The following is a 12,645-nucleotide window of genomic DNA, read 5'->3' on the forward strand; positions in this document are numbered from 1 at the left end:
TCTTTACACAAAGTTGGAGATGGATTCACCGTCATAAATCTACCGAAGATCAGGAGCATATAGCCAAGGACTCGAGCATAACGGACACAATGATGATATGAAACCGTCAGCGCAGACAAATCAAACTACTGATAAGGGATCAAATATTCTTGCTCTATGAGCATAGTAGGCCTTTTTTCAAAACCCACATTTATGCAGAGGCTTCTTGGAGATTCCAGAGTAGAAAAGCAGGACGAGCAAGCAAAAGTTAGCGAATGTGGAGGCCCAGCCAAAGGTGGAGAAACCAGTTTCTATCCTCCAAATGGTCAGGATCGTAGCCCCTCAGTCTTTCCTTTCCCTTCTCATTATCGCACTACTTTATTTTAAGATAATGGGTTTTTTCAAAGAGGTGGTAATGTCATCAGTGAAGACAGGAGCAGCAAGAGCACCTTTGGCGGCTGAGGTGGCATCTTGGCCACGTGGCATATGGGGAGCAGCAGCACATGCACGTTATGCCAGCACCTGCAGAAAGCAAATGAGTTGCAAAAGCAGCCACAGTGCATGATCACAAACAAAAAGCAGCCAGGATCACAAAAACCGCTCTTAAGGTGTTGGTCTGAGTGAGCGCAAGTGCTCAGGCAAGCAAAGACGCATGTTTCAGAGTTCTTTTTAGCAGAAACTTTTGTACTTGCTCTCCCAAGCTTGTAAATTAATCAATCGAGGGGGAACCTGTTTTTGAGGACAATGGCCCACTACTTCTCTCCTGGTGACATTCGCATGACTCATTTGCCTTAAAAAACATTTAACTGTGTGGTGTTCCTAATTGCTGTTCTACTGACTCTTGTCAGTAGATAGCTGATTTCAATTGCTTTCAAACATCAATAAAATTTGAGACAATAGTGAGGCCAGTACCAAGCAATAAACACTCACCCAGGGACAATGTCTTTGAAAACAGCTAGCAAGGAGAGCATGGCCATACTAGAAACGTTCGCGTCCTTATCCGAGCAATAGCCTTGAAGGTCTGTTAGAGAATCCAAATGGTTTTCTGGGTCAGCAAGCACTGCTGTTCCGAGCTCAGCCATCCGAGCTTTCATTTCCTCTATTCTCTGCTGTTCAGAAAGATCCTGCTCCAACTCTTCCTGCAAAAATCAGCCAAAAAGTTTACCAAATCTGCGGACATATAAGAGTAAAGCTCGACAAAATAATAGAATATCACAAAATTGCAATGACCAATGCTAATGACCGTGATGATGCTTTTGACGTATGAGTGTCTCTATTAGGAAGTGGATGCTGGTCCCTTTTCGCCTTCTTCAGTTCCTTTCTTGATTCTGACTTTGAAAGCTTCCTATCTCTCTGGTCAGGTGGTACCATCTTATCACCTTGCTTTGGCACAATCTCTGACTGCGTAATGGTTCTGGGAGTCTTCCTTCTAACAAGTGCCTTCCTCTCTTCAAGGTTTAAGACTGCTTTCTCTTCACCTACGAGATTTTAAGCAAACCAAAAATGAAAAAACAAAACACAATTAGGACCTGAGGGGCATTTGATACCCTCATACCACAAAGAAACTCTGTCTACTTGTATTTGATACCATCATAGACAATTAGGACCTCAGGGGCATTTGATACCATCATACCACAAAGAAACTCTTGTCTACTTGTGGATATATAAAATCCTAATCTCTCATTAACTGGATGCCAAAAATGAGCTTGAAACCCTGCGATAGAGGAAGTGCAATACATCCCAATAGTCAAGGAAAAACTCCCTAGTGAGGCCTCACCCATACAACAAGCAACATCAATACCTACTAGGGCATCATGCCTCTCTCTGTCTAGGCCAAGAATGAATTTCTCTTCAGCGGAGTGAATCGGGGCTCGGTGAATGACGAAATCTCCTCCCTGGCATGAAGCATGTCCTCAATGGTCGGCAACGTTGTGTACAAATCAGAATAGAACTCGGTAGCAATCTCCAAAACTCTGTCCAAATCCTTGCACACATGCCCATCTAAGTCTCTTACAGCACGAAGAGTGGTACTAGGAGCTCCCTCCTTAAATCCCAATTCACCCCATCCACCTTAACAATCCTGTTAAAGTTATGCATCTCAAGTGAATGCCTTGTATGATCCTTTTTAATTATTTTGTCATTTTAAGGTATTATCTACTTAAATAACATGATGGATTGGTCAGGCAATTCAATTCAGGGGTATATAAGAAACCCCGGGCCCATGTAATAGTCATCTAATTCATTGTGGAGTCTGTTGGTTCTCTTTTTCTATCACAAACTGCTCACGTGTCAAGCATTGAAGACGAACGGGGTTAGGACTCTCAGATCTTAACTCTAGCCAACCTACACATCCTGGCCGTGGGTAACAAAAGAAGCAGCAGAAGAAGCACAAGAAGACCTACCAACTCATTGAAGATGGCCAAGGTCAGGATAAAATCCAAACCATGCCCAACTTAACAGATCACGACCGAGGGGAAACCCCCCCCAACCCCCACCCCCTTCCCGGATCACAAATTGCGCAAAGAGTGCTGATGTGGCATGTTGTACGGACAGATCCACGATTTGCGGAACTGCATGCTAACGTGGCAGCGTTGTACGGAGGCCCTCTGGGCATGAGCTTTTGGACCAGAAGCTTTTGGAAGACTGACTTACTTTTCATGTAACTGCTTTTGGACAGGCCCAGGGCCTTTAAATAAGTGTGTTGGGTTCTCTCTCTCTCTCTCTCTCTCTCTCTCTCTCTCTCTCTCTCTCTCTCTCTCTAGCATGATACCCGCGGGAGAAGCATGTACTTGGTGAAAGCGATATAAAGAAATACCAACAGGGGTGCCACAGATTGAGCCATAATGCCATTGCCATCTGGGAGTGGATCTCCGCCACTCCGTGTCTCGCGTGGATTCTCTCTTTCAGTCCGGTTGCTTTGAAGTGCCTAAAGTCTGTTCAGATTTTTCTTTTCAGTTGACACGTGGTGCCATCGCGTTACAGTGGTATCAGAGCTACAGCCGTGTGCCTTTCTAAAAGCATACCAGTCCTCCCAAGAACATACAAAGTGTTTCTGGATTCGACAAAGTACCTGCAGTTCCTACTCAATGAGCTCCGCGACATACTCTCAAAACATCCTCAACAAAATCTCCCAGTTCTGCAGAGTTTTCAGCAATTCCTCAACTACATGTTGCCACCTCTAATGCCTCAGGAAGTTCCTCCTCCTCCGGCACCAGAAAGCACAAGAGCCTCTTCTCGACAACCTACTTAGTCGTCAATTCCGATCGGGGAAGTTTTCAAAAACATGGTTGAATCATCTGATCTATTTCGAGTGCAAACGCCGTTGCCACCACCTCCCCCAACTCCATTTGGATACAATGGTTGGATCCCTCATGGTTTCCCCTACTATTATCCACATCCTGGATTTGCACTTAATCAACCAAAGGACTTCAAGGATAGTGGATCTATGGTAAAAATTTTCACCTTTTCCGGCATGAAAGATGGGAAGAAAGCCTTACAATTTCGGCAGCAATTTGACAACATCTATGCCTTGGGGAACTACACAAAAGAATCCAAGATCTCTTGAGCCACGGGATTTCTCAAAGATAATGCTATGCAGTGGTGTTCTTGTAAAACATGGCAGCGGATGTCACAAGACGGGCACCATGTGCCAATAGAAAAGAACACACTGAATAGACTTTAAGCACTTCAATAACAACTAAAACTGAAATAGAGAGAGCACACGCGACATGGAGTGGCGGAATTCCACCCCAGAGAGTATTGGCCCCAAACCTTGGCGCCCCTTTCGGTATTTCTTTATATTGCATCATCAAAGTACAAGCCGATACTCCATCCTCTGCACCTTCATCTAGAAGCAGACCCAAGAATGAGCCCATGGCCTCATATTTAAAGGCCCTAGACCCAAAAGCAATTTACATGAAAAGCCTTAAACTCAAAAGCAATTGGTACAAAAGCATCTTGTCCAAAAGCTGTCAACGCAAATTATGGAAATCCGTACAGTGCCACGTCAACACCTATCAATGCAAGTCACGGAAATCCGTACAGTCTGCCATGTCAGCAACCAGCATGAAATGCGGGATTCTGTACAGTCTGCCTCGTCAACAGTCAGCGAGAAGTGCGGGATTCTGTACAGTCTGCTGCTTCTGCTTCTGCTTCGGCTTCTTCACTTAGGGTTTAGGCCCCTGCGCCGATGGCTCCGTTCTTCGGTGGCTTGACGCGTCAGCAATTTGTGACATCCCCCCTTCTTGAAAGAAAGTAATCGTCCGCAATTACGACATATCTGCAAAACAACTCAAGTTAGCTCAAAAAAAATTCCGAGGGACAATCAGTTTGCTCTTTTTTTTTTGTTAAGGAGTTGGCTTCTCCTTTCGGCTCTTTTGTTGAGGAGTTGGCTTCTCCTTTCGTCCATATCAAAACTCTTGATATTCAAGCATAGTAAAATTAGCCATCACACCCAGACCGCACTGATCTACCATGGGTGTCTTGATGCACTAAAATTACATACCTAGGCAATCTCATCCAATTAGGAATATTCAGTGGTTGGCACATCATAATGCAACACAAATGCTTACATATGCATGTGACAAGACATAGAAACATAAAGCCGCCGATGAACACTTCCCCCACAAATAACCATCGAGGTCCGGGCCATGAGCTGTTCAACTCCTCCCCTCATCACTCCTCCCGCAGATTGTCACAAATGGGTGACGTGGCATGGCCCCGAGACACTCATACACTGGGGCAACAGACCCGGACACCCCGAAACTGCGCAACAGTAGACACGTGGCAGCTATAAGACAATCCCAGAAATTTTGCCGGATTTCACGTTGACAGTAATGACGTGACCTGCCGTACGGATCTCCGCTTTTCACGCTGACAGTGTACGAAAATCAGCTTTTTGCGCTAGCTAAAAAATTGGCAGCTTTTGGCAATAAGTTGCTTTATTTTTTAAGGCTTTTCACTTACAGCTTTTGAGGCTTTGCTTTTGGGCACCCCTTGTAACTTATAAATAAGTGGACAAGGCCCTCACTCCTTAGAGCATCTCGACGCGAAGTCTGAGAGTGAGAACCCTCCCACTCTCTTATACTTTGAACACAAATTAATACAAAAAAAGGGACACCAATCTTTGGGGCCAATATCTCTAGGCACGGAACTCCGTCGGGCCATGTCGAATCAAGTGTGAATTGTGAACTGTTTTGAAGTGAATCTTTGTTGTGTCGCGGTAGAATCTTGACTTGGAGTGTCCAAGTTTGTTACAGTGGTATCAGAGTGCGGGAGATCAATACGAAGATTCGCATGAAGAGTGCGGCCCACCTCGGCCTACTCAGGCAGATATCGAAGAGATGGAACGTCGATAATTGGTTGACGACGCAACAAAGATGATGATCAACATTGCGAAGGATCCAAAATTTTGCAAATTTTGACTCAGACATCGTTCAACGAGGTGCACACTCAGTGGCAGAAGGCCACAGATTCACCCCTCAAACTGGCACTCAAGAAACCTCCTACTCCAAGGATGTTTATAGAGCAAGAATTGGAAGAGGTGGTTGATACACGGATTACTCAGCTTTTTGGCGCGAACAACAAAGCCAAAAAGCACGAAAAAAAGGTAGAAGAAAGGAACTTACTTCTCGGGTTATTTGGGTCGTCAATCTACTTTTGCCTCGACAAGAAAGCAATAGAAGCGAGTGCGATTTGAAGGAGTATCCAGTTCTTCTTCTTCTTCTTCTTCTTCTAACAGTTCTTCTAGCTCTTCTGACTCGAGCGAAGAAGATAGGAAAGGAAAAAAGCAAAGCAAAAAGTAAAGCTTCAGAAAGGGCAAGAAAAAGGCAAAGAAGCCTAAGTTTCGCCCAGTTTCTGACAATTCTACAGAGAACTCGTCTTCAGATAGTTTGGACTCCAACAATCACAGATTTTACGCAAAGAAGAAGCATTTCTATAAAGCCAACCAATATGACTTCCTCGAAGATAAAAGCAAGAAAGTTCGAGAATTTAAAGGTGGACAGTCAATTAAGTTTGACACTTTTTCTGGATTCCGAGATGCTTGGAGGCTTTGGCCTTCATACAGTAGTTTGATATAGCTTTCTCTGGAGGGCATTACTGAGAGCACTCCAAGATTCGGAGAGCTACCTCTTTCTTCAAGGGAAACGCTCGAACATGGTGGTCCACTCTTCTATTGAACAAGAAAGCGCCAGTTAAATGGCTGAAATTTAAAAGGCTTTTTATTTCTTCTTGGCTGAATCGAGAGTATGAACGAGATATGTAAACTGCTTGGAATCATCTTCGGATGACCAAGAGAGATTCTTTGGGCGCATATTGTGTTAGGAATTGGATCGTGCTAGCTAGGGTGGATGAAAGAGAAACATAGTGTCAATGCGTGAGTGTGTGTATAAGCAAGATTATCACTCAAGTGAATTAGGTTCCAAGATAGAATTAGCTTGGACTCATAAACACAATCTTGAGTATTGACTTAGCTTAGCACAAGCTCACCATAGACAAGCATGTAGTGCAAAATAGAGTTGTTGTTTATTCATTCATGAAATGAGCTTTAAGTAGCTCTACAGCCTTGCTCCACAGCATGTGGGATAAATCCACTCTCCTCTCCTTGACTCACACTTTAGGACAAGGCTCACACTTTACAATCCTCCCCTTGAGGTTTGGACTATGACAAGATACTGAAGATGCATGATCCACACAGGCTAACAAAATCCACATAGGATGGTGATATCCACACAGGAAAATAAAGTCCACAAAGGATGGTGATATCCACACAGGATGATAAAATCCACACAAGAAAAATCCACAAAGGATGGTGATATCCACACAGGATGATGAAATCCACACAGGAAAAAGTCCTCCCCTACAAGTAGAGAGTCTGCATCTTCAAAATGGGTCTTCATAAAAGACAACGTTGCTCTCGTCTTCATCCTTTTTGTCTTCTACTATGTGAGTTGATCCTTTGTCAGGTCTCTTGCCTTCGTTGCTTCTATTGTTGCTTTCAACTGCTTCATGGTCTTTGACTTCGTATCCTCCCCTCGAACGAGTGCTTCTGTCCCCCCTTTTGTTGTGCAATCAGGCTTTATTCCATGCGTCATAATGACATGCAACAATATGCTAAAATATCCTATGAAAAGGTTTATGCGAAAAATTAATGCTTTCTCTTCCATCTTGGTCATACTCCCGAGAGCCCAAGCATGCGGTGTTTCTCATACACTTTGTCACAAAATCTTCACACATGGAGAGATTTTAGCAATTTGAAGACTCTCCAATGCCAATGTCTATCCCACTACAAAAGCACATAATGTCATCCATGTAGACAAATACAATTACATACATTGCAAGAAATTGTTGTGCTTGGCTGTAAGATCAATGTGTACTTTGGATTTTCCCTTCAATGTAAAGCTCCTCTTCATCGTCAGTGAAGCCCCTCTTCACAGATAGGGGAAATGACACTTTGATTTTGCTTTTGATGCTCAAAAGAATTCCTTGAAGCTTGGTAATAAATTTGTTGCCGTAATGCCGTAAGCTTGGTAGCCCTTGGAGTGCCTGATAAGATCTTGAGGAAGGCTTTGAAATCTCTTGGAGGTGCTACTCCGTGGGAGTAGGTTCTTGTCAGGCTCTCGGAGGCTTGAGGCAGTATGCGCGTGGGAATGCAGGCCTGTTAAGGGCCGAGAGATGTGAGGAATGCCGCGGGATGGCTTGCTTGATTGGAGCTCTTGCGGCTCGGGAGCAGGACCTCAGCAGGCGTGGGAAGGGGGGCCCAAGAGGGGCGGACCCGAAAATCCCCTTAAAAGGGGTTGAGCGCGTGGGGTCAGGCCAGTCAGGCGGGCGCATGCGCGGGCAGTCGGCCGGTTGCTGCGAGCAGTCACCAGGGACCGTCGGATGGACGCACGCAGCGGGTTTTTTAGGCCTTGCAGCCGGCCGGTGGCGGACCCGCCTTCAAAAAAGGTTGGAATTTATCGCATGCCTCAAATCCGCCGGCCTTGCTCATTTGATGAAGCCCTCGTTGAACCCACGACCTTCCAAAGCCACACTAAATGTAGTGCTCAAGCTAAGCCAAGGGGGCCATTGGGCTCCACGTGGGTAATAGGCCAAAAATAGGATATTTTAACTCGGTTCTGCAGAGCTTCTCCCACACAAACTCACACACACACCTAAATATAGGCAAAATTGAGGATGAAGTTTAAGACGTTTTTGAGCTCGGATTGCAAAGCTTGAAGGCTCTATGGAAAGCTTGCGTCGAGCACTTCGAGATGAGGTGAGCAATGCAAAAGGAAAATGAGTTTAATGAATTTAATTGAAGAGGCAAATGATGCAAAAATTGACGCAAAAAAGGCAATCTAAAATGCAATTCAAAGGATGCTAATCCTCTCCCTAATCAAGTCTACCTAGCCATGGAGGGTAGTGGCCTCTTGGGTGTGCCAAGGACATGCCCACACATAGCTAGATTAGTGCTTAATTAGTGAGATATGCAACTTAACTATGAAAATGTTAATGGGCCGTGACAACAATAATGAAATGCTAATTGATCTAATGGAGATGCTAATAATTAACACACACTAATGCATAATGACAATCCTAGCTAGCACACCATGGCTCTGATACCAAATGTTAGGAATTGAATCGTGCTAGCTAGGGTGGATGAAAGAGAAACATAGTGTCAATGCGTGAGTGTGCGTGTAAGCAAGATTATCACTCAAGTGAATTACGTTCCAAGATAGAATTAGCTTGGACTCATAAACACAATCTTGAGTATTGACTTAGCTTAGCACAAACTCACCATAGACAAGCATGTAGTGCAAAATAGAGTTGTTGTTTATTCATTCATGAAATGAGCTTTAAGTAGCTCCACAGCCTTGCTCCACAGCATGTGGGATAAATCCACTCTCCTCACCTTGACTCACACTTTAGGACAAAGCTCACACTTTACATATTGCGAGAGATTTTGGAGCTCTTTTCTACCAACTTCTTCATTTAAGAAGATCTCGTTTAAAGAACAGATTGAGCGGTTTTGTTGCGGACTTCCTACAGAGATCCGAGATCACTGCTTAGAGCAAAAGTCAGATTCTATTCAAGATTTGATGGGTCATGCGAAACGGGGTTTTGCCATACATTCAGGCAACCTGACTTACCCCACACATGAGATCATGACTCAAAGAACCGAACAGACTTCTAATAATGAAAGTAAAAAGAAGAAGAGCCCCCAAGAAAAGAAAAATAAGGATTCACGAACCCGGCTCACTCTTCGGGAGAGAGCCAACTACATCAAAGAGGGGAAGTGTTTTGGATGCGGGGAACATGGGCACATCTCCGCGAAGTGCCTTGGTTCCAGATTGCATGGGTACTGACCCAAGCACGGTTGATGAAAGTACAGAACTTTGCCGAGCTTGGGGCTAAGTGAAAGATCAAGAACCCTAATTTTCTTTGATGGAGGAGCCAAGGCCAGCTTCATTTCACCTGAATTGGCCGCGCGGCTCGAGATTCCACCCGATCGGATGGGACCACAAGCAGAGGCAGTTCTAGCAACACCCGGCAAGGACGTGGCCATTACACCTGTCATTGGCAAACTTCGGTTGCATTGTCAAGGGTATTTGGGACACAAGGACTTCTACATAATGCCCTTGGAAGGTTGTGATGTCCTCCTAGGAGTCCCTTGGTACCATAAGAACAACACCGTGGTCGATTATCGGCCGAAGAAAGCGACATTGACTACTGAAAAGGGCCGATACATTGTACTTGATGTGAAACTTAAGGGCGAATCTGTCCCTATTGTATCGGCTTCGGCCGTTTTGAAATTAATGAAATCCAGTCTATTTGTTTACTCGATCTTTTTGAAAGAGTTGAATGATGAACATAGGACAAATATGTATGAAACTTGATAAAGAACGCTAAGATTTTCTCTACACTCATGCCGATTGCTTTTCTGAGGACCTGCCAGGCCATTTGCCATCAGCTCATCCTGAGGATCATACCATTGATCTGATACCTGGAAGCACACCACCGAACCGTGTGAGCCGAGCCCAAAATGAAGAGATTATGAACCAAGTGAAAGACGTCTTGGAAAAGGGTCTTATCCAACCGAGCACTTCACCTTACTGCTCTCCGATGTTGGTTTTGAAGAAATACGGATCTTGGAGAACGTGCATTGATTATAGAGCTCTCAACAAAATCACCATCAAGAATAGATTTTCAATTCCTAGGATCGATGATATTCTAGACCGACTAACAGGGATCCTTTTGTTTCAGCAGGATTGATTTGAAGAGTGGATATCATCAGATCCGAATCGCGCCAAGAGACGTCTACATGTCACGTGACACATCCAACCCTATGTGTCCGTGGACAAAAGCTACAGCACGACAAGGGTTCAATCAGTCCAGTTAGTCTAAATTTAGAAGTGTTCTGGCACTTTTGTGAGTCTGTTCGCAGACCGTGCATGACCAGTCACTTAGCTCTAGTTGCACACAGTATGATCATAAGCATTCCCATCAGAATCCTTAAGGGAAATTTTCCAGTGCATATAGCCTATTTTACCTATTTTTGACATTTTTCACTTATTATTTTTTAGTAACTTTTGTTGGAAAGTAGGTAGGGCAAATTGAGTAAGTTTGTATATTAGCAAACCTAGACTAGCACTAATTGGCAGAAGAGGCAGCAGGAGCCCAAGCTCAGCAAGCAACTTCTCAAGCAAGAACCCCTTGGTGGTTTCTCTCGAAGCAAGATTTCCCCTAGCCTAGAGTTTTCCATCAACCCATGATCCAAACCCACATCGCCAGAAGATCCCAGAACTAGCGTTTTTGAAGCAAGCACTCATCGCCAAGAGGTCCTCAGCCCTGGCGTTTTTCAGGAGCCTAGCGTTTCCAGATTTGCAGCCTTTGAGCATGGCGATTTTCAGCAGATGAAGACTTGCAGTTTTCAGCCCTCATAGCATCAGATTTTAAGCGACAAAGATCAGCAGAAATCAGCCCCAATTCAGCATTTTGATTTGCAGCAGATTTCAGCCTAGAGCGTTTTTGGACAACAGATAAAGAACTCGGGTGAAGAGAAGATCCTTCTCAAACACAGATTGCAAGCGAAAGAAAACCCTCAAGAACCCAAGTTCCTCGTGAACTTAAGAGCCAAAGATCATAGTGCATGGTCATCACCCGAAGTGGAATGGATACTTCGCATACAGGTGATGAGCATGAGAGAGGCGACGAAGAATTTTCCCCACCAAGAGATTTTTCCGACCCTCCCCCTTCACCATCTATGCCACAAATTGTACCAAATCCTATGGAGGTGATGGTCAAGACGATGATGGACATGATGGCTAAACAAGAAGCGACTCGCATTGCCTTGGAACGCAAGCGCGACAAACGAAAAGAAAGAAAAGCACAAAGAAAGGAGGAAGCTAAAGCAAGACGAGCGGCCTGGGAGGCCGATCGGGAGGCTCAAAGAGCGGCCTTGGAGGCCGATCGGGAGGCTCAAAGAGAACTCCGCACTCAAGAATTGGTTCGACAAATACTTGCCTCGAAGTCCGAACCAGCCAAAGATCATGGGAGTTCCTCAAGTGGCGCAAGCCACGATGCGGATTCCAACAACCCAGTCACAGAGAAGTTGACTTTCAGTAAGTATGATGGTAAGATGGATGCTACGGTTATTCATTCTTGGTTGCATCAATTTAATGTTTATTTTGCGACAGCTAAGAAGACAGGAAATAGCAAAGTTTTGACGGCAGCCATGTACCTTGTCGTGATGCCATCAATTGGTACCACGCATGACAAGAGGCACAGTTAGCCACGCACCTAGAGGAAGCCGACGAATTCACGCCCCTTTCCTTCAATTGGGCTGATTTCCAAGACAAGCTCAAGGCGCGGTTTATGCCACCTCAATATCTCGCACGATTGAAGGACCATTGGCACGCTCTCAAGCAAAATGGTATGCCAGTTATGTCTTTCTCTAATCGTGTTTTGTAGCTAGGTACCCAATTACGCAAGTCGGATGATGAACGCAAAGAGGCATTCCTTTTTGTGTTAGACGACTATATCAAGTTTGATGTAGAAGTCTTCGACCCAATCGATCTCAACAAGGCCGTAGCGATTGCTCTCGCACAAGAGATGAAGCACAACAAGGGAAAGCCTAAGGAGAATAAGGCTTCCACAAGTACCTCTCAGACTTCTCAGAACAATAAGAACGGAAAGAATGGTAAGAACGGTAACTCTTCTAACCAATCTTCCAGCAGTCTCTCGGAAAAGAATTCTTCCGATGAACCTAAGAGTAAGGCTAACACAATTGCTAAACCTAAGCTTACTCCATATGAAAAGGTAGCACAAGGAATTTTAGGAGGATACATCACGTCGGAAGAGCAAAGCACTTATTCTAAGGAAGGTCGTTGTTTTCATTGTCACATTAAGGGTCACATAAAAAGAACATGTCTTAAGCTCGACTCTAATGAATCTAAAGAATCCACAGAACCCACTTCCTCTGTCAATGCAATTAATGATAACACGAGTGTGCCCCAAATTTCTCCTGACCCTCCCATTGATGAGTCTCTCATTAAATGTTATGGTCATATGATGGGGCAACGTTTTGTCATATTGTTTGACCCAGGTAGTATGCATGATGTGATCAGTCTCTCTCTTGTTGAGAAAGCCCGCCTAGAGGTTAGTTAGAAATCTCCTCTCGAGGTC

At 44.5% G+C, this 12,645-nt stretch overlaps 1 protein-coding gene across 1 annotated transcript in view; it reads right to left on the bottom strand.

Moving 5' to 3' along the window:
- The window catches only part of LOC147437627 (binding protein), a 70,398-nt gene that overhangs the window by 42,398 nt on the left and 15,355 nt on the right, over positions 1 to 12,645 (bottom strand). The window contains exons 4-5 of the mRNA XM_086487134.1: positions 1,210 to 1,457; positions 910 to 1,118 (exon numbers count right to left, since the gene is read on the bottom strand). Of these exons, the coding sequence (XP_086343260.1) occupies positions 910 to 1,118; positions 1,210 to 1,457 (457 nt within the window). The remainder of the gene's footprint in view (positions 1 to 909; positions 1,119 to 1,209; positions 1,458 to 12,645) is intronic.

This window comes from Adiantum capillus-veneris, chromosome 17 (genome assembly GCF_014529385.1).
Source record: "Adiantum capillus-veneris isolate H3 chromosome 17, ASM1452938v2, whole genome shotgun sequence".
NCBI classification, from domain to species: Eukaryota; Viridiplantae; Streptophyta; class Polypodiopsida; order Polypodiales; family Pteridaceae; genus Adiantum; species Adiantum capillus-veneris.